Source organism: Corvus hawaiiensis, chromosome 22, assembly GCF_020740725.1.
Source record: "Corvus hawaiiensis isolate bCorHaw1 chromosome 22, bCorHaw1.pri.cur, whole genome shotgun sequence".
NCBI classification, from domain to species: Eukaryota; Metazoa; Chordata; class Aves; order Passeriformes; family Corvidae; genus Corvus; species Corvus hawaiiensis.
In genome coordinates this window covers 502,690-528,991 of record NC_063234.1, presented here as the reverse complement: position 1 = coordinate 528,991, position 26,302 = coordinate 502,690, and the positions used below count along the sequence as shown (strand labels likewise).

General features: G+C 45.8%; 1 protein-coding gene across 8 annotated transcripts in view; it reads right to left on the bottom strand.

Moving 5' to 3' along the window:
- Window positions 1-26,302, bottom strand: part of CASZ1 (castor zinc finger 1) — a 198,403-nt gene that overhangs the window by 11,230 nt on the left and 160,871 nt on the right. For all 8 annotated transcript variants that reach the window (XM_048326118.1, XM_048326120.1, XM_048326117.1 and 5 more), the window contains 13 exons: window positions 25,137-25,205; window positions 20,680-20,770; window positions 18,448-18,612; window positions 15,768-15,940; window positions 14,181-15,049; window positions 12,124-12,265; window positions 10,874-10,937; window positions 8,136-8,296; window positions 4,997-5,119; window positions 4,105-4,440; window positions 3,164-3,362; window positions 2,474-2,645; window positions 475-623 (listed from right to left, as the gene is read on the bottom strand). In XM_048326118.1, coding sequence (XP_048182075.1) covers window positions 475-623; window positions 2,474-2,645; window positions 3,164-3,362; window positions 4,105-4,440; window positions 4,997-5,119; window positions 8,136-8,296; window positions 10,874-10,937; window positions 12,124-12,265; window positions 14,181-15,049; window positions 15,768-15,940; window positions 18,448-18,612; window positions 20,680-20,770; window positions 25,137-25,205 — 2,713 coding nt within the window. The remainder of the gene's footprint in view (window positions 1-474; window positions 624-2,473; window positions 2,646-3,163; window positions 3,363-4,104; window positions 4,441-4,996; window positions 5,120-8,135; window positions 8,297-10,873; window positions 10,938-12,123; window positions 12,266-14,180; window positions 15,050-15,767; window positions 15,941-18,447; window positions 18,613-20,679; window positions 20,771-25,136; window positions 25,206-26,302) is intronic.

Genomic DNA, 26,302 nt, shown 5'->3' with positions numbered 1-26,302 from the left:
GAAGAGAAATTTCAAGATTGGTATTTCTCCCATCCTAGGTGAAAGGAGCAAATAATTATTTATATGCAACAGGAAATGTTTGCTTTAACCAGCATGTTCAATTCTCCCATATCCTAAGCACATTAATTTTATTAAGCCAATTGTATATACTGAAAGAGCTGGGAGAGAGTGCAAGTTGTAAATACGAGTATTTTTGTGTTATTCTTCTCAATTTTTTTCTACATAATTTACAAGGAAAAGCTGTTTGCACTAAGCAATGCTTTGCAATCTATGCTTCATCATCTTTATTCATCTGGTGTAAGTTCAGCCAGGTAAAGCTACCTTGGGTGTACTCTCACCTCCCAGTAACATCTGCCAGAGCTTTGACATCCCTTAGAGGATCCCTGTGTACAAGTGTCCTGGCACTGCAGCAGCCCTGCAACCAAAGGGGCCAGCACTGCAAGTGGATCTACAGCTTCAATAACAAGGAGTTACCTGAGTAGGAACACGATCAAAGTTCTTCCCCAGCATCCTTCTCATGTGCTTCCTGGCATGGGATGTCATTTGGTGCTTGAGCAGGAAGGAGAATTGGCAGCCCTCTCGGATGCAGTGGAAGTGGCTGTTCACCTGGTTGTATTTGCAACCTGCAGACACAAAAACCATTTTATGTCACACATGAAGGTACTGAGAGGGAATGGGACCAGAGGGAAGATGATCGGACAGGACAAGGCTGCTGTCCATGTGGATTTCTGATGGACTAAACATTATCAGTGGTCATGGGTTAATCAGGAACAGTCTTGAATGAAAAAAACCCAAACCCATGATCTACTGCCTGCTGAGCAACTGGAAGAGAGGATTACAGCATACAGGGATTTAAGACATGAGCCTGAGCCTAGTCCCATCTCTCTCTGTGCCATTATAAAGGAAGGAACATTGCCATTATATCTAGTAGTGCCTAATGCTCTTCAGTCTTAGCTAGTGCCTTTTCTTTTACAAAGAGAACAAAACCAGGACATTTAGCTGTATCACAGAAGTTACAATCAAAAATACATGCTCATAATTAGATTAGAAATGAAAAGTTCTTTTTCTTTCCCCTCTAAGTGTGCTCCCAGAAAAGAAGTCTCATAGCAGCTCTAGCTCTGGACAGTGTGTGCACTCTGGTCAGACAGGAATGAGCCAGGAAGTGTTTCTTGCCACTCCAAAACTGTTGTGTAATAGGGGCAGCTACTGAACAACAAGCAATTCATATGGGTTCTGGCATACAGCACTTCACACGTTCTGCTCCTTGTGGCCACAGCGTGTGCCAGGAGTGCATGTAACATTAACAGACAATCCCAAACAGCCACACTGTGCCACTGATAAACAATGGCTTGTCATAGTTCAAACACAGCTGCATCAATGATCAGGATCTGCTGTTTCCCATCCTCCCTTGGCCATCCCCTCAGATACAGAGGTAGAGACCTACAGGCTCACTTTTACTTACCTATCTACACCCATCCACCTTTACTTATATATGTTTCACCTCTCTCTCCCCAGTCATACACACTTATATAATTATACACACAGAAAAATACATTAAAAAAAAAAAAATCTATCGTGTGTGTTTGTTCAGAAACATTCACAGGCCTCAAAACAGGCCAGTGCTTTCTGCACCTGCTATCTATAGATACACAACATAAACCCCAGGGATGTACAGAGATGTAGAAATGAATCCACATGTTGGTATAACCATACACACCTACACCATCCCACCACACTGCCTCTATCTATGCAGCCAAATGCAGGGTGCTGGCTAAATGTGTGTCTACTGCGCAGCAGGGCCAGCCTACAGGCAAATGTACACACTGCTGGATGCATGTACCTCATCCCTCCCAAAACCAAACAGCTCCTGACTCACCCAGCTCATGTGGAGCTGACAGCCAGCGTTTCATGTACAGGCCAAGAGTGTGTTTGTTTAGGTCCCATTTTCCCCAGCTTGCCCGCCCTCCCCATCCCTGTGCTCTGGGACTGGGAACAAACAGTGCTGCGGGACTGGAACACTATCACAAAGGGCAGGTGAGGGCTCGCCTGTTGCCAGGGCATCCCTGGGGGCTGGTGTCACGTATCACTGGCTGCTTTGTCTAGCCCCTGCTATCACCTGAAACACCAAAAGGTGAGTAAATAACAGCAACTGCTGAATCTACTGCCACGTGTAAATAGGACCTAGGTAGGTACTGGCTGTGGTGTGTTGACACTCATTACCCTGGTTACTACAAACAAGCTTCCATGTGGGTACAAATTCTTTATGTATTCAAAGCTGAAAAGTTTTGCTCTGGCTACTGTGGCTGTTTTCCTGCAGTGGGAGGGAACAGCACCCAGAGGAACTACTTTATGTTTTGTTGCCTTTCTTGTTTAGTGATTTAATTACCTCTTAAGCGTAACTTGCAGGTTCTAACTTACGGCATTCTTGGCCTGGACACAGGATGCACCACATGAGAAAGGGAACAAAACTCACCTAGTCTGCCACATTCTTCCCGCTTGGTAAAATACTTGAAGCCGTTGGCTGCCCTTCTCTCTGCCTTCTCATGTTTTTTCACATGCCAGGGCAGCTTGGTGGTGATGTTAGTCACGAAGTAGCAGCCAGGACGCAGACAGTGGTAATGCCCTCGCATCCGGAATTCACAGTGCTAGAAGGGAGCACACAGGCATGGTGCTTTAGGCAGGTCTAAACCAAATGCACTCTCACTTGCCTGCTACACATGGTGTCCCTTCTGAGGTGTCAAGAGAGGCCTGCACTGATACCCCAGATCCCATTTTATCTTCCACAACCTGCCATGCACCTTGTTCCCTCTCGAGTCTTTTTGCATTGCTGTTGTGTACTCTGTAATACACTACGCTGAAATATCCTAAACCTTACTCATGGCTTTTCCTGGATTCATCACAGATTTTTACTCTATTTCATCCTGTGTCTCTCAGATGATTCTAGTTCCCTTGTCCACTTCACCCAAGTCAAAGAAACACAAAAGCATCACTATTTCCCATTTGATAGAAACCAAACGTTCTTCCAGACCAAGTAATTATGACTTTCATGGTTCTGTAGTAATGCCAAGAATGCCACACACAGCCTCACTTCCTGTCAGTCTCCTTGATCCTTCATCTCCTTCTCCCAGCTCCTGCCAGAACACTGCTCTGGAATGGCTCTTACCTGGTTTGGACAGAGACACTGCAGGGAGTAGTAAGCAAACTGGTCTCGCACATTCACCAGATTATTGTTGGGGTTGATGTGGTCCAGGCAGTGGGATTCTGCTTTGCCAGAGGTTTTGCACACATACTTGCAGTTTCCAAAGAGACAGTGGAAGTGGAATTTGTTGGCATACTTGCAGTCTGTTGCCAAGCAGGGATCACTGGAATACATCCAAAACCCAATCATCACCTTCACTCATTGCACACATTTGTTTCTTTGCCAAAATTTAATTCAAGGGGAGCCCAGCTGAAGCCTCTGTTCCAAACGTGGCCCACAGATTTCCCATAGCCACCTTCCTCTTCAGGGAAATTGAAGCTGGCAACATTAGTGCAGTTCCACCCAGCTACTGCACTTTCTTGATTAGGATTATTAGAACACAGCAATGCACAGTGGGTTCTGTAGTCTTTGAGGACCACTTTCCAATTTAAAGTTCAAAGGAAACACAACTCTTGGGTGTGGCCACTGCAGGATGCCAGGGCTTCCCCTGATCTGACAAAACCAGCACTGCCGGTCTCATCAGCTAAATGGGTTTGGTACCTTCCACCCCCCACTCAGTCCATGAATTTCTGGCCCAATAACCCTTCATTGTCAAAAACACTGCAAAGACACCTGTATTTCTGCACAGCTCTTGCAAGGGATAAAACACGGATCAGTGATAGATGGGCAAGTTCATTTATCTTCTAAACTCATGCCCAAAAGTGCTCTTAGATGCACTCAAAAATCTTAAAGCATTTCCTAGACTTTACAGAAGTACCTTTTCTGTGAGGTCAAGCCCAGACTACTCTCTAGACAGGTTTGTCAGTGGGTGAACAGAAGTGTAGTACTGCAGCTCTGAGGAGAGGTACAGAGCGGACTGCAAGGCTGGGGAGGATAGAAGGAGGCAAACGGCAGCTAAAACTTACTTCTCCTGGAACTGGAGAAATCCAGGTTTGACCTGAGGCTTGGCATTCTCCAGGGAAGTCGTTGCCAAGGGTGAAGCTGCCAGGTTAGGCACTGATGCTGGGATCTGAGGCATCTGGGGTATGGTTGAAGCCAGCTGCTTCCAAGCAAGTAGTGTGGGGGCAGAGGGCACAGCAGCTGGATTTGGAGTGGGCACGTCAAGGGCAGGAGCACTGGCCATGGTGGCAGAAGGAGCAGATGGTGACGAAGGGGCCAGTGAAGCCTTATTCTCAGTAGCAGTTGAGAAGGGAGACTCAGAGTTGCTTTTCACAGTTCCACCCTCAGTTCGGAAGTGAAAACTGCAAAACATCATATTAATTCAGACATAAATTCTTGACCATTTCATGTAATTTGATTAAACATCAACAAGAATGTGGCAGAAGCCTGTAAACAAATTGGTGTTGATAAATCCTAAAAGGGGCTCTGGAGACTTTGAGTTAAGATTTAGGGCCCTCCTAACCCATCTATGAAGAGAAGGGAATTCATTAGGATGGGTGGAGACAGGTGCCAACCCATGTTAAAATCAGAGAAACGCAAGAATCGCTGCAGCCACTGAGATCAGCTGTGGGGCAGCTTCTCAGGGCTGTTGGGAGAAGCCAGTAATTTCCTGCAGTGAAACACAGGGAACCATCCAACAGGAGAGACCAACTGTGCTAACAGATCTATCTTAAAATTTGCAACATCTCCTTCCCTATAACCCCTTCAGACTCAGGCACGTGAATGGCCACTGAAGGCCTTACTCATTCTTTACTTGGACGTTCTATTGCCTTTAAAAGGAACTTGGGGTGGTCTTGAACTGTAGTGTGCATTGTAGAGCTCTCTCAAGCTTCCCAAGCCTCCTGCTCTCCTACTTACTTGGCGTGCTTAATGGCTCCATCCAGAGTGCTGAAGAGGGCTCCGCATTCCTCCACCACACAGTGGAAATGCACCTTATGGAGAAAGTCACACTGGGCATCACAGAAATCCTTGGTGCCAAACCTGGCCAAAACAGACAAGTAGACATCTTAGGGAAGGCCTCAGGAGAGAAGTGGAGTTGGAACAGACATTTTTTTCTGTGTTTTTCAACTCTATTAGCATTCCCACAAACAAGAGGCATTCCAGGGAACCTAGATCCAGAATCCGCCCACCCCCTGCCCTGGACGGGAGGGTATCCCACAGATGGGAAAGATGAAGCATCACCTATGTGGCAACTACAGCCTGGACTGCAGAAATACTGCACAGCACCATCCCTGATGTACAGAACAACAACCCTGACATGCAAACCCCAGAGCAAAACCCACCACATTATCCAAGATATGGCTTGTGTCATCTTGGAGCAAATGGCCAAGAGGACAAAACCAGCTCAGCGTGGTGTCACTGCTCACCCACTGCTGAGATTCTCTGGACTGAGTAAGTGCAGCACAAATACATGTGATTTCAGGAAACTCCAGAATCACAGGGAATCAAGAAAACAAGTAAGACTCACTGGCAGGAAGGATTTGAAACTTAACAAGGGAATCTTGCATAATTAAGGCTCAACAAACTACAGTTGCTCTGATGAGCAGGAAAGCAAGAAACAAACAGCAGCCTGTATGGTCCCAGGAGGGACCTCTCACCAATGGGAGGGTAAAGGAAAGAGGAAAAACTTGTACTGGAGAAGGAAGGTCTGTGGATATACAATATGTGCTGTCAGTTGTGGCTTGCAGGGAGAAGAGGAAGGAAAGTAATTGTGTGGTAAGAGAAAAGAAACCAAGTTATTGCAAACTAAAGGGGTTGTTTTATCAGAGATGAGAAGTGTCGAACCTAGAAAGAAGGCCCCCCACAAAAAGAGAGGTGATGAATCAAAAATGGCTGCATAATAAAACTTGCTTGGGATGAAAAAAACTAAAGACAAAGCAGAGAATTTGGGATGAAGTGAAGACCTTCTAGAAGAGCAGATAAGGGGACTCATTCAAACAATATAAAAATGCACAAATCAGTCAGTCTGGGTGATGTATGTCCTGAAGTGCAATGGAAATTAACTCCCCAACTGATTACATTACCATTTGCTGGTTTTTAAGCCATAGAGAAGTGGGAGGTACTACATAACTGGAAAAAAAATAAAAATTAAACAGTCAAGGTACCGGTTCTTTCAGAGAAAAAAAAGACAAGTCATCTTCGGCAATTATCATACCTCTGGCCTTAACTTCTCCTTCCAGTAAAGTAATGGAACAAATATTAAGAGGGAGGAGAAAATCATTAAACATCTAGAGGATAAAGGAACCATGAGCAATAAACAGCATCAGGATTATAAAGAATAAATCTTGCCAGACAAATGTAATTGCTTGTTTTGATAGAATTACAAAATTAGTGGATGAAGGGATGCAATATATTTGGATTTTAGTAAAGCATTTGATTCAGTCTTGCATATGCTTGGAATTAATTCCAATTGGCCTGGATGTCATGCCACCTCACGGCTTGAAACTGGCTGAGGGACCATAAATGAAGGCTGATGACAACCAGCACCACACCGAGCTGGGAGGAGGAGGCAACGAGTGCTGAGAGGAGGACTTGGGTTAGTCTGAGTTTATTTAACATCTTCATTAGTAATCTAGGAGTAAACAGCGTGTTTATGAAATTCACAAAGATACTAAACTGGGAGGAGGTGGAAATACCAGTGCAAGAGAAAAAGAGCACAGAGAGGTCTGGCAAGACAAGGGAGAACGTTCAGAACAGGAGAATCATGTTTGGAAACACACAAGAAATACACCTGGGTGTGGGAGGTGTTTTATACATTGGGGACTCACCAAACAACATTAAAAGCAATTCTGTGTCACAGCGGACGATAAACATGGTACTCTACATGACTCGTATAGATACAAACAAATTGTGAGCTGCCTATTTGGGAGCAGGAAGCTTGTTCTGTCATGGGGGGCAATTCTGCACCATCCAGGGAACAACAAGAAAGCAACAGGACCCGCAGGCAGAAGGGACTAATCCAGAGTCAGATTAAAGGAAGTAAGTAAGCCTGGTTAAATGGAATGCTGAGAGTCTGTGACTGTCTGAAGGGGCTGAACTCCAGCTGCAGAGAGGAATGATCTGCTGTGGTTCAAGGGGATATAAACAGAGCTGCAACAAAGCTACAAAAAGGGAAATTCAGGCAGCATACCATGGAAAAAGTTGTGACATTGAAACTTACTAGGTGGTGGAATAATGCTCCCAGAAACAAGAAAATAGCCACACTGCCTGGCAGAATTACAACCAGACTGGACAAAATGCAAATAGACTTCAGGAAAGGATCTCACACCAGCCAGGGGCTGAGGGACTAGAAGATTTTCTAGTTTTCTCCATTAAAGCCTGTGATTTATAAAGTGTCCGCTGGCATTTGGGGGTGACTCTCTGTGTCAGAGCACAAACCTGTGTGTCTGCCTGGGTATATCTGTGTGTGCTCAAAGCACGTGTCTGTCTGGGCATGTATGTGCATGTGTCTGTACGTGGGTGAGCTTTTTATCTGGTCCATTTTCTTTTTGAGTCTCCTTTCCTACAACAAAAGCAGCAGAAATCATCCCAGCTCCCATACCCCTTTACTTGTTCCCATGCCTCTACATCCCCAAAACTTGTTTTGTTTCAGCAGCCTGCTCAGAGGAAATGCCACAGGAAGCATGTAAGGCTCCAATGACCTGCGGGTAGTAACTGGCCATGGTCTCACACAGGTCCAGTGCTAAGAGCACAACTGCACTGGGTCCCCTGGACTCGCAGAAGTCCAGGATAACAGAACTACATGAAGATCTGTGCTTGTATTTGGTTCTCAAGATCCCTTTGCAAAATAATTCTACGTGGGCAGGTATTTCTTACCAGACATTCACACCTGGTGCAGGTAGCTACAGCCAAGGGCTAAGTGTGCTCCAGGTGATCGGTGTCTGACAGAATTAGGCCTTTACATTCAACAAAACTCTGTGTTGAGGGTGAACAGCGAGTCAGACACTTTGCAAAGGAAGCACTTTTCCCTTTATTCCGAGTTCCATGCCCTCCTTACCGGCGCAGGTACATCTTCCATGGCTCAGAGAGCTTCTCTTGGACAAGTGCCTTCACTGCCTTGCCCAAGTACTGGGTTGGCTCCCCAGCCCCAGCCTGGCTGCCTTCGCCTTCAGTCTTAATGTTCAGCAGGTTGCCAAGGCTGGCACTGGTCTTGGACATCTGGAACAAGAACATAGACACTGCATCAAGCCCAGCACACAGACACCGACACCCTCAGGACTGTCCCACAGAGAGAAGTGTCTTCAAAGATTAAAAGACAAGACAAAAAGTCTGTGCAGGCTGCTCCAGCTGCATCAGCAAAACTTAGTAACACCTCACTCTACTGCATCTTCCACCCAACTATCATAAAGCACTCAGGTGTCCATTGAATATTCATGGGTCTTGTTAAAGTAATGAAGCATCATGTCTACTTTATTCATGAGGAAACTGAGGTGAAGAGAGACATCCCTATTTGACTATGGAAAAGGTGTGTGGACTTCAACTGTAATAGCCCTGTGTAGCTCCTACAAATTGCTGGTGGTAGAACTGGTAAGCTATCAGTTTATTCAGTCATCTTATCCCGGCCACAAGGATGTCTCCTTTAAAGTGACTATCAGGTATGTGAGAGGGTGGAAGGATGAAAATTTCATTCAACTGAGGAAAAATTCTGTCTCAAGTTCCTGGAAAATTCTTATTAACTTCAATATAAAATCATGTCACTTTTCTGTGCTAAATGGAAACATCTTTCATGAAGCAGGACTTGGACTCACAATCTGCATTGCATGAAAGGCTTCAAATAGAATCTACACAGAGAAGGTTTAGAAATCCAGGTGTATGATGTGCAGGATAGAAAAATGAAGTTACTCAAGCCTGCCTAGAGGGAAAAATTTTTTTCAGAATAAATGTACAATTTCCTAGACTCTTCCTTTCTCTGTTGTGCTCTCAATTACCTCCAGTAACAACAGAGAGTTTCACAGCATGAATAAAATGCAGGATCAGGCCCAATAATTGCACTGAAAACTCCACCCACTTGAGGGTCTCAAAGCCCTTTAAAAATATCAGTTAATTAAGACTGACAGCCCCCTAAATAAACTGCAATAGGCTACAGGAATCTTGGTTATTTGAGGCTCTCTAAATGCCCCCTGAAGGTAAAGCCCCTGCTGCTGTGTGGAGACTGCAACTCTTTATGGCTGGAATCAGAAATTCAGGTCGTGCGTTTCCACTGGTAATTCCATTTCTGTAAAGGGTTCTTTTTCCTAGAAAAACAATGAAGGATTCCCCCATGGACAGAAATTGTGTGCAGCAAGAGGAAGAAGCAAGTGTGATGTGTTCCTGAGCAGACTGAGCTTGACTCTGCAATCTTTGGTCTCGGTTCCATCAATCACACACATGGTAGGTTCTACGCTTTGCTGGTTTATCTCATTGGTTAATCCCATTCCTTTAACCTGACTCCTAGTTTGCACCTGTGCTACATTTGCTTTGCACAACTGAAAGAACCTTATGTCAGACTGCACACAAAGAAATGCTTTTCTCTAAACATATATTTAAACCACATATTATTATCCTGGAGATTTTCAAGTGAAGTCTCCATTGAAAGAGCATTTCCCTGATCTGGGACCTTCAGAACGACTCGTGACCCCAGAGAGCAGAGTTACTAAATACATTTGCTCACTAAAGAAAGACCTGTGTATTTGGAAACACTAAAGGGACAATACAAAGGAACAAATAAGAAATCAAGTTTAAAAGGGAAAATCAAAACCCCAGTGTAACAGAGAGCCAATGGAGAAGAAAAGTGACATAAAGATAAATGCAAAAATTAAGTAACACAGAGGAAAACAGTGGTAAGAAAGAAAGGAGGTGGGAGATTACCAGGCAAAGTCACTTTGCCCTCTCTTGAGGGTTATATGGCCTTGATGCATGTAACGCCCAGAGCCAAGGGGGTGGCAATAGCTATGCCTGTAAAACCTATCACATAGCAGAATATTAAAGCATGGCTCAAAGGGTGCCCTGATCTCTACTGCAGTTGTATACAGCCACAAAATTAATCTTGGTACAGTAGAATTTATCATGTGAAAGAGAAATATATATTTGAGATGATGTATAATTTAAGGAAAAAGTAAGGAAAAAGAAAATGTGCATTATCTAAAATAAATATTCTAGAACACAGTAAAGGGGACTCTGTTAGACACTATTACTCACACCAGAAAGACAGAAATTGATGATTTTGGCTTAAAACTTCTAATTTTTTCTTCTCTTTCATAAAAACAGATTATTCTCTCTCTCCCCAAATGAAGGAAAATGTTTTTAATTAAGTAAACAAAATGAGTAACTATAAAAGAGGAGAGAGAGAGAAGTTGCCAGGTTCTGGAAACAAAAACAAAACAAAACAAAAAAACCCAAAACCCCCCAAAACCCCAACAAAAAATCACAAACAAACAAACAAAAACCAAACAAAAAAAAGAAAAAGAAAAGAAAAGAGATCTTTTGGAGCCCTCCTCTGTCTAGAAAGGATGGGAAGAAAAAAGGTGTCAGAGGCTGCAATATATTTCTTCAGCCAGTTCATTAAATTAATTCGTAAGCAGTGGCTCTGAAATTATACCCGATGAAAAATGGTCTCAAAATTTAAATGGTACAAACTCATCTTATTAGAGGCAAAACATTAAAAAACAAACGCATCTCTTCCCCCCCTTGCTCGCTATCGCAGCTTTAATTTCTCTTGGTGGGGGGAATGAAAGGCGTTTGATGGATGGCTCTTACCTTATTCATAAGCGAGGATAAAAGAGATGAATTTGCCGAGACTGTGTGGCCATTTGATTCATTACTGAAACACACAAACCAACAGGGTTTAGTTAAGATGTGCACAGGGACTGTGAGCGCTGAGATTAATCCTTCTCCCTTCAAGCTGCCTCGCTCCTCACCTACTATATCCAGAGGAAAAGAATGATGCCAACCCTCTCTTGGGCAGGCCAAACTCACTTACTTGTGATAGCCAAGAGGGAGAGAAAGAGGGTCCCAGGTCTGCAGAATTTAGTTCTTTCAACTACTAAATGGCCCAGACCTCTTCCCCCAGTGTTCACTCCATCACACTTCATTTCCTAACTCATGACCTCCCCCAGGTTTTACCCCTTCATCCCCCGTTAGAACTTTCAGAAATATCACAAAAATACCACAAAAGCAAGGGGGATGTTGATGAAGGCTCATACTGCCAGGGATATGGGTCCCCTGGGCAGTAAGGAAGGCAAGGCAATCAATCCTGCACTGAAAGCCAGCCTTAGGATCTCTGCAGTTGGCTCCAAGTGCTGGACTCCAAAAGGGAGGCTTGTTTAAATAAGGTATGGACAGGAATGGGTACAAAGGTCACAGTGGAGCTAACTTTTCCCCAGGATCAGCTCCTCTGCACTTTTTCCACACAGCACAATCCCCAAACACTCCTGTTCTCAGTAGAGATGCTGGGCAAGTGGGACACATGCTTTGAAATAGATGCATTCACATCTGCACAACCATCACCATAACTACAGACCAGCCTATGCCAGATCCAGAGAGGAGTTAGCCTGACACCCAGCTGTTTTGTGTGTCCAGTTTCTGTGTGTCCAGTCTCTGGAATGTGCTTCTCTTAGCCCTGGTTCAACAGACTACAGCACTGCAAATGCTGCTGCTAAGAGTGTGCTGAGGTGTGGCACTGGGGCAGCTTCAATCAGCAACTGATGACAAGAGGACTAAGTGAAAATAGCTTTGCCAGTGGCTCGACCTTCAGAAGGGAGCACAAGAGGTGAAGCTCTTGTTGAAGAGTCAGTAGGTGCCTGTGAACCCAAAAAGCCATCTGGAGAACATACACTTGATGGGGAGCAGAGTGAGCCTGCCTGCCTCCAGTTTTGGGGTGTCCAACTCAACCACTGTGAAACTGCCTTTCACCAACATGCTCTGTGCTCTTGAATTACAGGTATGGAAACTGCCCAAAGCCTGATGCTGGGAAGGGTTGAGCGTGTCTGCCCGCCCACTTCTCTCACCCATGGTCCTTGATGCTCAGGTCCAAGCTGTGCTCCTGCAAGGGGTCCTGACTGGTGGCAGATGACGGTCCCATGGCCTCCGCAGGCTCCTGCTTCACCTGGACTGGATTGAACCGTCCGGGAGGTGCTGGTTGTCCATTCCCTGCTCAAGAAAGACATCGAAATTAAATGCTAAAAATAAATTAAAAGCGTGGGTCTAAAATGAGGTTACAATGGCAAATAAGTAAGTTAAATCATTGGCCTCAGTGCCTAAATGGAAAAAGCAAAGAAAAAGTGGGGGGGGAGGGAAGTACTGGGATTGCTGGTCAGCGTTTATTGCCAAGTTGACATGATGGGTTCTGACGTCCACTCCAGTGTGGAAATTCTTCAAGTGATAATTATTGCAAAATTATGTCAAAGTTGTCCAGGCTATGGGCCCTTTAAAGGAGAAGGGCGGAAGGAGCGTGGGGGAGACCTGATTCTCTGCACAAACTGTCATAACTAATTTGCGGGGCTGCCTCTTAAGCGTTTATTAAAGACTCTGTTAATGCTGAGGCAATGTGGCAGCTTTCGACTGCTAGTCAAGCCCCCTTCCTCGTCCCCAATCCCAGCGTTGCCGTAGAGACAGCGCTGGCCCGACACTGCGCCTGCCCAGCAGGAGCATCTGCCCTGCCGGGACTATCGAAGGTGACAGCAACGGGACCGCTTCAAACTGCGCGACCTCCTGCCACTGCCTTCTCCGTGTCCCCACAAAAAGGGGGAGTGCTTCTTTTTAGGGAGGAGGTTTAGTGCCGAGCCCATGGAAGAAGAATTCAGATTGAAGGAAGAGAGGAAAAGAGGAAGGGGTGGGGGAGGCAGGAAGGAGAACAAATTAAAGAAAAAAAAATTAGGAAAAACAGCAAAGAAAAAAGGAGGGGAAAAAAGTTGCTGACAGGAACATGTCTGCAGAGCTTTTTTCCACAATCCCCAAGTGACTAAAATATTAATTTACCCTCCGGCAGTACAGCTGACGGCGAGCTGCTTCTCAGACAGCAAGTGGCATTTTATTAAAAAATAAAGGAAAATAGTTCCCTCAATGACCTTTCTCTGCTTTAGGAAACAATTTTTCAAACAATAATTTTAAAAGTATGTGAAAGTTCCCCTCCCTCTTTAATCAGATCACTTCCTTCTACTCCCCCGTTTGCTCTTGGGAAGATGAGGCCATCAGCAAGTGCTCCCAGTCCCATGGGCTCTGGGCTTTCCACACCCCAGGAAGGAGCCTGGGGACAGCCCAGTGCCTTGGGGTGCTGCCAGGCACAGCCTCCCCTTCACGGCCCCTTGCTGCCCACCATGAGCTGATGCTCAGCAGACTGGGGAGGTTCCCTGTGCTGTCATGGGAACTCCACATCCATCTGTCAGGGCTGGGATTGAGCCATGACCTGCCTCGGGTCTAGGTGGCAGCAGGAAGAGCTCTGGGCTGCCCCAGGGGACTTCCCATCTTTTACCCCTCAGGTAGCGCAGGGAGAGGGGAACACAGCTTGCAGGAACTGACCAAAAGGAAGGTCCCATTTGTAGACTGTACCAACACTATCCCCAAACCCACAGCTGGGACAACAAAGCTGAAGCACAGAACAGCTCCCCAGCTCAGAAAACAACTGGCCATGGGCTACAGGACCTTCAACACCAGGCCCAGCTAAAGCTCGATACAGTCTAAGTAGAGTCTGCAAGTACTGGCTAAAGTATTTTTTTTTCATTTCCATTTGCAATACAGTGCCTCTCTCTTTTCAGCCTATAGACAATTACACATGGCAACACTCTTCAGCTCTGGTAAGAGCCTACTCCTTTCATGGGCAAAGATGTTTCTTGCCTCTCTTCTGGCCATGTGGGTATAGCCAGGTTCCACAGAAAACCATGCCAAGACTGCCCTCTATAAGGGTTAATTAGATAAAACCAAATTTATTCTCCCATTTATTTCCTTTTACTACCCCCTCCCCAACTGCAGTCCCATGGACAACTGGGTGGCTTCTCATTCACTCTCCTCCAAGTCATCAGGCACTGCTCTGCCTCCCACCGCTATCACAACTGATGAGGTAACTCACCTGCTTCAAGTGCCACAGAGGGCTTGAGTGCAGCTGCTGCCAGCCTGGCCATCATAGGAGAGATTAATCCCTTGCTAGCAGAGATCCTTTCCATTATAGAGGCTGCTGGAGCAGGAGAAGAAGTAGCCACTGGATCACCAGATCCTGAAACTGCCTGGGATGAGGAATCTGTAGGAGCAGATGATGTTGGATTGGTGCCAGAAGAACCAGCAGTCATCAGATTAGCCGAGCTGGCAGGAAGTGGTGTAGAGACCCGACTAGGGATGATGGGAAAGAAGGATCCAGCTGTTCCAGGAAGGGCTGAGTTGGAGAGTGCCAGGGCCAAGGGTATATTGCTGGGAAGAGCCTGGGAAAGCAGGCCAGAGATCTTTGTGGCTGGTGTCATGCTGTTGGCAGACTTGGTGGCCTGTGAGGAAGCAAGCTCAGCCGCAGAGGAGGGTACAGCTGGGACGATGAGAGAAACGGAAGACTGTTGACTGGTTGGGGAGGCACTCAGGCTGGAGTTCTTGGAGCTCATGGCAGAGAAGTCAATAAGGTCATCGTTACTGGACTCCTCTTGCTCGTTATCCTTGGAGCCCAGGAGTGAGGCAGGCAGGCCCAACACTCCTGAGCTCCGGATGTGCCGGCGCTCGTGTTTGCGTTTATGGGAAGTCATCTGGCTGGTGGAGGTGAAGGTGAAGCCACAGCCTGCCCTTATGCAATGGAAGTGGTTGGTGGCCTTGCTGTAGACACAGCCCTCATACTTGCATTCCTCGTACTTGTAGAACTTCTTGAAGCCATCCTTGGCATAGGCATCATCTTTGATGTGGTAGCTCTTGTGCTTCTCAATGTCACACTTGTTCTTGAAGGTGAATGTACACCCAGGTCTCCTGCAAGGACATCGAGAAGAGGGTGGTTGGCTGTGTAGGCAGAGCTGCTGTGTCCTGCCTCCCTCTAGGACAAGGACTGGGGTCAGAATGAGACAACTGCCCCAGCTACAGAGGGGCTGAGGAGTTGTCTGTGGGTTAACCTGGGACACCCAGGCAAGCAGATATGCTGCCATGTGGGAGAGCTGGGAAGCTCACTCTACTCTGCAGAACAGTCACAGGAACATGGGAATACAGGCACCCTCCACTAAAACTTCCAAGAAAACAGCAGGTAAAGGGGACTAAGGTACAAACTGTGCTTTCCTACTCTTCCTGAGAACATAAGAAGAGCAGTTGTGTACAGAAGGCTGAGTCTGGCCCCAAAAGGGATCAGCTGGCTGGAGAGAACCCTACCATGGAAGTGCCATTAGCAGTGTATTAATGGCCTACTTCAGTTGCGCTCTGAAGAGCACTGTGATCTCTTTCCCAAATGATTCTAGGCTCTATTTTCTAGTGGGTATCGTCTCCTCAGATCATACTCCTGCCTTCAGAGTGGTCTGTGGTATGATCCTGGAAATCATGTCTGCCCTAGTATATGAGCCCTCTCAGGAGCAGTACTGAGAAGGTCACAGCAGGGCAAATCAAGTCCCTGTGCATACTCCTGAAATTATGACTTGGCAGAAGGAGGCAAACAGACCACACAGCTCTGAGGCAGGACTCCTCTCCTTCCCTGCTGTCTCACCTGCAATGGAAGTGAGTGGTTTTCTGCCCGTAGAACTGGCATTCCACAGTGCCGCAGTCCTCCGTGGCACGGAACCGCTGGAACCCGTCGTTGATGAGCTGCGTGTTCTTCTTGTGAAAGTTCTCATGGGTCATCACATCAGAGGTGCTTGTATAGACCTTGTTACAACCCACCTACCCCAGGCCCAAAGAGGAGTCATCAGCACAGCACTTTAACAGCCTGACATTATTACCAGCAGCAATAAATACATGAGCAGCACACGTATATTTAATAGTTCCATTTGTGTGCTTCTCCTAGGGGTTTTAAGTCATCACTTTAATTCCCAATCTAAAGACTGATAGAGCATAGAGCAGTTGTGGAAAGAAACAAAAACCTAACCCAAACCAACTCTCTGGGCATGAAACAGCAAGAAAAAAAGGGAGGATCAGAGGGATAAAACACCAGCTCAAGATAATCATGCCTGCTTGGGGAAGCAGTTAGTAGGGTTCCTGCTCTTAAAGAGAGCAGAACACTAACAAATGCTGTTGCTTTTTGTTATCTTGGAGTGACACAGAACAAAGTAGGATTTCATCTATTTAGGGAATACAAAATTGAGTGGGAATAAGTTATTTACTTCTTTAGTCCTTCTGGGAGGTAAGGCATGCTGGTGCAACATGAGGCCAACCGATCTTTTGAGCTTGTAATAAACAGTTTCATTCTAGCAAACCTTAAACCCCATGTTCAGCTGATTTTAGCAAACTGGTGACTTTTTTTCCCTGTCACTGTTCAAGACTCCTACTTCAATAATTTTAAACTGGTGCAGCGAATGAGAATGGTGTGACGAGGATGGAATGCTGAAAACCTGCTTTCCTCTGGGTAAAGCGGGGCAACTTTGCCATATTGAGTAAAAACCCACTGGAATCTGAAAACGTCCTCAGCCCTGCTGAGGGAGGATTTTTTTCTTTTCTTCTAGCACAACATGTGCCAATGCCTGCACCATCTCAGAAATGAAGAGAAGGAAAACACCACCCCTTAGTTCAGCCCAGGTTGATTCAAACAGGCAATAACAAAACCCATGACAAATACCCAAGGAAAAAAATAAAAAGGATCTCCAGCTATTTCCAATATAAAAGAGCCTCTCTCTCTCCACACTGACACCTTGAAAAAAGACAGGCCCTGCATGGCATTAAAAAAAAGAATTAAACAAAAGCGTCCTTAGGAATAATTTGCAATGCAGCTCTTGGTGCGAAAGCCTAAAAAAATGTCAGTTTATATAAACAACTAACTGAATTTTATCCACACCAATTATGGACATAAAGAAAAAAACCCCCATGTGACGGATGGCACAAATTCTGCCATTTAAGCAGTATTTTCTTTAATTGGGAGTTTATATTCTGACACCTTTCCTGTAAGACACTGCTTACATGGGCATTACTTTACTGGGAGACGGTGGGCACAGGATGGAATTAGCCATATATAGTTGTGTAAGCGAGGGTCTCTATTTGAACTCGGAGTGACTTAAAGCTGTGAAACACTCCTCGTACTCTAAAAAAATCAAACAAATCCCACCCTGCTCAACTGAAGAAACTAAACAACCAATATTATGGAAGCGTAACAGAAAATGTCCTTGAGAGAAAGACACATGAAGTTCCCAATTTATCAAATGCTGTAAGCACATTCTTCAACCAGCCCCTATTCAGGACAGAACTTGAGTGCATGCCTAACATTTAAGTATGTGCTTAAGTCCCATTGACTTCAAAAAGCTTACCTGACTTCAAGTTAAACATACGCTGAAGTCTATCCTAGCAAAGCATTTAAGCATGTGATTAAGGCCTTGTGACTTTAACTGGGGCTTTGAACTGCTGGGACAGGTCAGGAAGTGAGCCTGACTTTTCAGACCAGAAAATCTGTCACCAAGGCTTGGCTGATCACTCTGTTTGTAACTGCAGCACCTTCTCAGGGCAATGGTTTAGGCCACAATTCTACCAAAACAAGTACACGTCAAACCCTTGAACCTGAGGAATGATCAGGGTAAGACCCAAACAATGTGGCGTGTTCATGTCTAAAACAGTAAAGGCATCACAATGACATCTGTGCAGCAGCTCCAGCTGCTTGGCTGCCCCTGAAACATGGCCAGCCTACACCACACACGAGTGCCACTGGCGAAGGACATGGAGAACCAGGGGTGTTAAGTGTAGATATGTGACATTAAGGTTTAATTACTTTAGAAATTGATTATGGAGGAAATTAACCCAGTGCTAAAGGGCAGATGTGCCACAAGAAAGTCTAGTTTCAAGGGAGGGAAAGATTAGATTTGAGTAGAGACAGTGCGGTGGCATTAAAGAAGTCTCTGAGTCTCTGAGAATGGGACTTACTTGAACAAGTCCAAGACTGTGAGAAAACCTTGAGACCTGCTTTGCCTCACTGCATGGACAAGGCTTCCTAAAACTGAGAATGGGGTGTGCCTTTGCCATTCCCAACACTTGGCAGGACAAGTGCAGTGAGGACAGGGCATAGACTTGTCAACAAGGTTCCTGAATCAGAAGTGAGCAAGACAGGCTATGAATGTCGTCCCTCTGCTGTCCCTTAGGACAGCCCAATGCTCTATGACAAGGGAGCGCTGGGTGGCCAGACCTCAGAATCCTGCCAGACCACCCCAGAAAGGACCTGGCTCACACAGAGGCTCCTGGGCTGCTGTTACCTGCATGCAGTGGTAGTGAGTGCTCTTCCCGTTCAGGTGGCAGCCGTGGTAGTACACGCTGCAGTCGTCCAGGGGGCTGAAGCGCATGAAGCCATGCTGCAGGGAGTTATCACGTTTCTTGTGCATGTTGTAATGCCGAATCACATCCTGTTTACTAGTGAATCTCTGCAGAGATACAGAGACAGACAGTGAGACACACGTGATGCCAGTGGGTGAGTAATCCTGGGGGCAGGGTGGGTGTCTTTTGTTGTTGTTAACAAACTTATGGGACCAGGAGTTGAAAGCTTGGCAGTAATCACCCCAAGAGAATCAGACTAAAGAGGAATTGTGTGCATGTATCTTCTTGGTAAAGGCAAAGTAAATACACATGAAAAGTTCTAGAGTAAACATGACACTGGGGTGATGCCCAGAATCTGCTCCCTGCAGCTTTAAGACTGCAGTTCTTCCAACATAATTTTAGCTGCTACTATCTCAAGAAGTGCTATAGTTAGAAAGCAAACCAGTGAACCGAACAGCCTACAAACAAGTAATCCAAGCTTCCAAGTCACTCACTGTAGTGGTTAGCAAGACACTGGCTGCCACATTCGTGTTGGACTAGAAACTGGGAAAAACCCTTTGTTCTTTTACACTGTCTTCCCGTTCTAAGTCTCTTGCGTCCCCTAGAAGGTAGGATGGTCTTATTAGGAAAACAGGGACACAAAACCTTCTTGAAGTCACAGAGAAAGATACTTTTCTACAGAAAAAAATAGAGCTCAGAGCTAAATCTGTATGACCAGAGTATCCTTTTCATCCTCTACCTGCTTGAAGCAATGAAGGGGTACCCCACTGTCAGAGCAGGCTAAGTGCCTTTAAAATGAGGCTTTTTATTTCTATTTCCCACAGACATCAATATTTACCACTGAAGGTGAGAAAGTAAATCTGATTTTTAAAAAAAGAAATCAATATCCATTTATTTTGAGCAGTAATTGAAAAGGCCTGTATTCTAATGTTTAACAACTTTTCTAGTCTGCCTCATAGGAAACAAATGATTGTCGCTTCCACTCTTTCCTCCTATAATATCAATCCTGATCAATCTTCTTGGTATTGGCACAGGAATATATGGATATAGATTTCAACAGAAATCCCTTGGAGGCTGGAGGTATGATTTCCCAGGGCATACATACAGGATTGCTATTGCCAATCATTGTTAATTTGTGCCCACTTATTACAGAGCGTTACTTATTCTAAAATATATCTCAGCCATAAAATAATTTGCATTTTAAAAAGCAGCCTAAATCCTTATTCCCTGCGAGACCAGACAGCTCCTTTGCAAGTAGCTTCCAGACTCCTCAGGAAATAATCATGAGGCCAATCACAATAATAGGTTTTTCTGTTTTTCCATCCTTTGTGTTTCTCTCTTTCTGGTGCAGGGATATCTGTGTCACAGTTGGGATAGACTCATCTTGATTACTCGATGCTGGGCTAGAAGGACCAGTACGTGCATCCCGGAGAGAAACTCTCCTTTGATCAATAGAAACCCACAGCCAAGCCCAGCAGCTCCAGATGAACTTCCTCTGCTGTGGCCAGACTCATCCCGTGAGACCAAAAGGTCTCCTAGGGCAGGGCTGAAGTTGTGTCTGGTGCACGGCAGAGGCAAACTCTGGGATTCCCGCTCACGCCATCAGCCTGACCACAGAAATGCCAGTGTCAAACTCCCGGACCTGGGATAAGGGTAAACAAACACAGCACGTGACCTGCTGGCTTGACGTGGATGCCCTGGCAATTCTCCCAGCGATTACAGCATTGCTCCTACCCCCGCGCCTTCCCCACAAATCCCGCACTGCTGCTGGTCTTACTGGGTGTTTTGTTGCAGATACTGCTGCTACAAAGTCACTCAGGCAGCAGGAGGGAAAGAGACAGACTAACAGATCAGCATTCCCTAGTTTCAGGCACAGTTTGTAACGCAGCACGATTTACGCTCTTGGTGTTTCACTGATACAAATGTGGAGTAGTTCCCACTGACTTGAGCTGATCTATATTTGGCTCCTCGTTGTAGCGGTCTGAGTTTGGTTAAATGGTATTAGATTGAGTTAAATGGGAGCAAAATAAAGTTGTGTTAAATTCAGAACATATCTTGTCCTCTTTCAGAGCAGCAAACTGAAAAGGCGTGTGCATGCATGTGGGAGGAAAGCACAGGAGGACACACGTTCACCCCTGTATGCTCGTGCTGGTAAGGTTTGGGCATTGCTCTACCTGGTAGTTGCACTCTGGGTCAAGGCAGTGGTAATGTTCTCTGTACTGGTACGCGCAGTGTATGTGTCCACAGTGCTGACTGCCAGAGAACCTGCAAACAGGAGAGGGAGAGAGAATAAACCACTGTCCTGGCAGCAGTGCCTGTAAGCAAGGTACAAATGAACTAAGTGCTGTTCCTGCCTTCAACTCACACGTTTATGGAATTAAACCCCACCTCCGTTATCCTCTCCAAGGATGGTGACCCTCTTGCCTTCCCTTGCTTATTTGGCACTATTTAAAGGTGCTTCTTGAGCCGGATCACTCAGGTCTTGTACATCCCTAATCTGTCTTTCCCCTTGAAATTCGTCTCTGTTATCTAAGTTGTTTACTTGGGGAAGCAGAAGGAAGGAGGGTTCCTTGAACTAAACACCACACAGTTCTAGAACAGAGTTTAGATACCACAGCAGCAAGTTTCAGAAACCTCCCATGACAGAAGGAGACACATACATGTTGGGCAAATAAGGATTCTGAATTTTAAGTGTAAGCCCATCTAGTAGGACATCAGAAAAGTTGCGCATAGCAAATTTGAAAACTCCTGACATACAGGGTGGCAAAAAACACCAGAAAGACAGAAATGCCATGTAATACCTACATACAGTCAGTATGCAGAATTTACTGACTGACAGACACACCAGGAACTGGCACAAGGGGATGATCTAGTAATGGGGTAATCAGTGCAATGAACTCCCTCGTGTATACTCTAAAGGACCCTAGAAGAGCCTGAAAGGGAAAAGCAGTGGAGAGAAAGGGACTCAGAGGGGAAACATTCAAAGATAAAGTACCATCTGCTCAAAGGTTCCTCAAAGGTTCCTCACGTCACTTAAGTGCTAAACACAGCAGGAGTGCATATGATAAAGGGCATGGGAAAGAAATGAGGAAGGGCAACAGATAAAAAAGGAAAATGAGAGGAGTGAGGGTGTCCTGGGGCAATCGAGGAATGGGGCAGGGGAAGGGGCAGGAGCAGGGAAGATTATGGATCATTGTAAGGTGAGGTAACGTGAGGTTACAGGACAGAAAAGGTCTGGATGAAAAGCAATACTAAATAAGCCATTTCTGAAGCACAGTAAGGAAGAGGAGGCCAACTGTGGAGACAGCAGGGCCTTTAGGAGATGGAAAGGGGACTTAATTGACAGAAAAGATAGACATTGCTAAAAAATTAAATGACTTCTTTGCCTCAGCATTCACAAAGGGAGACAGGGACAGATGCCAGGAGCAGACATGCCTTTCCCTGGGGAAGGAGAAGAAATACTGCAGGAAATCAGGATCACGTCAGAACAGGTGATTGAGAAACTGGAACAAACCTCAGCAGCAGAGAAGAAACAAACCACAAGGCAAACAGCAGGGCTGGCTGCACAAACAAAGGTGTGGAACTGAGAGCAGAGGAAGAGATTCCTGCTCAACGCCTGGGCAACTGCTAGGCTTGTCCAGGGCAGCCGCCAGAGCCACCATGACGCTGACCAGGGACATGTGGCTCCACAGCACATGTAACCAACTGGTCCTGCTAGTCCAGGGCTTTATGTCAGCAGCACCACCAGCAGCTCTTCGAGGAAAGAAACTGCCCTGTGCGAAGTTTCCTCTCTATTCCACTGATGTGATAGGGAAGAAAGAGCAAAGGGCTGTGCAGGGCTGAGAACTGGGTGGTGCAGACCAGGCAGAGAGAAGAGGAAGATATAGACCTTGCCGACAAATACAAAGCAGTTGAAAATATTATCCAAAATGAGGCTGCAAAATGATTAGAGATACCAACTCGAGTAAAAGAAGGGCCAGACACCAAAGAGATCAGACTCCAGGAGATGAGTTACTTGAAGCATCCTAGCAGGAATAACACATGGGCTCAGTTTTAAAAACAACAGCTAAACAAGCACTCCAGCACTTCCAACTCCTACCCTCCTTTCCATGTGCCATGGAAAGGTTTGTGTGGTGTCTGCAGCACAGGAAGGGACAGACAAGTGTTCCACCAAACCATGTGCTGGGGGAAGGAGCAAAGTGGCAAACCCAGCACAAAGGGGAAATTCTGCTCCTTCAGTGTGCAAGGTTGGGCTTCTAAAGGGTTATATTATCCTGTGTTTCTTCTGACACTTGAAACAGTTCAAAGCTATTAATTTTTAAAGCACAGCATCTGTTTAGGTTTTTCATAACAGGAAAGCTTACACACCACACATTTACTTACACGCATACACACGCGCACATTTACATGCACAGACTCTACAGTACATCAACACCCCCTTGAATTTACATGAACGTACCCACAATTTCCATGCACGTGAACAGACAGAAACACACACACCTGAAACAAGGAAACTCACAGACACACTGATATACAAATCCAAACTCCTAAATTGTCAATACAGACACATAGATTCATTTGCACAAGAACAACCCACTCCCTCTTCCTTTACATTAATCGGTTCACTTTCTTTTTTTCGGCCAGAAAGAACTAGTCTTGATCTGGCAAGAGTTGATAAATAAATAATAATAAAAATAATAAATAAAGAAGTCAGCATGCTTAGAGAGTGTTTACAGACTCATTACTCTGTAACGATGATGTGAAAGAAGAAAAAAAAAACCCACCCCAATTACAAGGGGGGGGGGAAACTCACACAGAAATAAATATTTAAGCAAGTGCTGCCAGAAGCACCATCTGCTGAGGCACTAATAATAATAATAATAATTTTTTCTGTGGTCTTTTTTTTTTATTATAAATATACACGGAGGAGGAGGGGGAAAAACAACCCAACCCAAACTAGCTAAGTAAGAGGTTTTGTTTTGTTGTGTGAGAGAATGGATTATCCCTGGGCAGCTTTTGGCAGTGGCTTTGGCAAACTCATTAAGCTAATTATGCAGTACAGACATAAGAGTGTTGTGTCTCTTCTCCCCCCACCCCTTGATTTTAAGGCTTTAAACTGTTTTTAAAAATGTGTGTAAATTGAAGGGAAATGGCTGTGCTGCCAACGGGTGGCTTGCGGAGCCTTTTAAGCAGGATGTGGTGTCCCTGAGGTAGTTCACAAACCTCCCTCAGCTACCTGCCTGACCCAGGGGAAGGGGCTTGCAGAGCTCTGCAAGCAGTGGATGTGGCTGAAGTGTTTACACAGTTCTCTTCTTGAGAGGGGAATGCGGGACAGAAAGGTGCTACCTCCTCTCCCACTGCAGCCCCTGCAATTCCTGCAATCTCAGAAACAAAAGGATGCTGCTCCTTCTGCCCCATGCAGAGAGTGGTTTAAACCCCTGCTCTCCTTCCTATATTCTATACACTCTACTACTGTACTCTCCCCCGAGGCAGTGAATTTCCACATGCACTTGAGGCATTGCTGCTTGAGGAGCTGCCTGTGGTGGTGCAACTGTCCTCTCTTCCCATGGGGTCTTCTGCCCCCTTCTCCTACATCTGCGATTTGTGCAAAAGAGAGGAAATTGAGTCACCTCTCGTTCCACTCTTGAGCTAGGAGAGTGCCATTCCCACTCTTTTTCCCTGCCAAAATGTTCCCTTCACCTTCCTAGCAGCTGACTGTCTCCCACAAGGAGACTCCCTGTGGGCTCTGGTAAGGTGGGAAAGCACAGTGCACATTCCCTTCCCCTCTCATTAATAAGTGCCCAAATGCTGGTGGGAGCAAACCCTCTAGTTCTTTCCCTGGAGAGAAGTGTTTGCTTGCTTCCCTGCCTCGTGTCTGACTGGATACAAGGGCCTTTTGTTGGGAGCTTTCTCACAGTACAGATGGAGGATTCAACTGGCTGGGGGCAAAGCCTGATGGACCCTTTCTTTATACCATGAGCTCTTAACCAGGCAGGTGGTATGCAATCATCTCCTCTGTCCCTCTGGCTCTTGTGGCATTACACCCACCACAACAGCCTTGGGCTCCCTCTCAGCATCGTTGTCCTGACCTAAGCATGCCCACAGCTGTGATAAGGTGCCCTACTCTGCACCTGATTCAGTGACGGTTTCTCAGACAAATGAGCTGCAAAAATTTTCTAGGATAAAACATCCCATGTTGATGCCAAGAGATGCCTGAACTCCAGTCACTTGTGAATTTCTCCAGCCTAGATTCTCAGATGTGAGATATTCTCTGCTTGCCTCCTGCAGACACCGGACATGGTAGAGGAAAAAGGCAGTGGACAGAAAAAACAACAGTCAAGAGGCAGAACTCCCATTTAAATCCTGGGCTTCTTCAGTGAAGCATTTTTCCACTATCTGTCACAAAGTCTAACAACTCCAGGGAGCTAAGCATGTTCTTGGCGTGACTGTATACCTCTCACAGCTACTGCTCTCCCAAGCAGGGGGACAGAGCAAGTACAGATGCCATGGGAAATGGAAGTGCCCAAGTCTGGTTTAAACACTTGATCCAGACGAGACCTCGTCTCTCCCACCACCACTCCACCTTCTTACTCCCAGCCCTCTCTCCAGAAAAGTCAAAAGTTTTGCCTACCTGGCAATATACTTCTGGTAAATATTTACGTCTTCGCTGACGGCTGGTTTGTCAGTGGGTAATCCATTCCTAATGAGAGACACACAGGGCAGAGCTGGTTAACAGGAACAGGGCACAGCGTACACTTCTTGTTTCTCTCACACACTGCTGACAGATCAGGAGAGAGGGCCCAGGGAAGGGTACCAGCAAAGACACCCGTAAGTTTAAATTCCCTCCCCTTTGCTCTTCAAATCCCATACCTTCTTTTCCTAGGGAAATATACAGGCTGCCTACCACCCTTCCTGCATGTTCCCTCTTTGCAGGATTCAGAGCAGCTTGTAGGAGAAACTGAGACCAACCACAAAACCTGTTTCTACAGAAAAAAATAAAAACGCCTATACAAAAAAGTAAACAAGAAAGTTGTTTGCAAACAAACACCTCTCTGAGTCACCTGGCAGTGCTGCCCTTGTATGCACGGAAACTCTGCCCCTGGCTCAGCTGCAGGAGAAGAGTCTCTGTGCCAGCCACGTTGTGAGCTACTGCCCATTTCCCTGTGGCCAGCTGCACTGGAACAGTGGCTCCAGCCCCTGGATGGGGCTTCAAATGCCTCTTTGTTTCACAGATACCCCAAAACTCCAACAGACAGATTATGTATTTTAATCAATGAGAAAAACACCCCAACCTGGGGATAAGCCTGGATTATTTTACATCATTAGGAAGCAGACAAAAATAACATCCTTAGTGAGTTCAGGAAGAGGGAAAATGAGATGCAGGGCCAGACTCCAGCCTACCCAAGAGATAGGGCCACCCCAATGCATCCCCAGACAGGCTGCACACCATCTTCTTTGTGTTCTTTGTCTGTGCCCAACCTCCACTCCTCCCCCTGACAGCTCTGCACCCCGGTTTAAACAAGGACACTTTTGCACAGAGTTCACTTGAAGGTAGACAAGTTCAGGGCAAGTTAATGGCACTTGATGTAAGAAAGTTTAAACCCATGGCAAGGGTGTATGTGCAGATGTGTGAGAGTGAAGGGTAATTCCTGTCAGGTTATTGAACCTAGTGGGGACTGGGAATGGGAAGCCACGGCCCAGATACTGCAGTCAGCACTTCCTTCACCAGCACAATTAACGGGCTGCTGTCTTTTACCATGGAAGCCTGTATCGAGTGAGTAGACTGAAGGAGAAGGG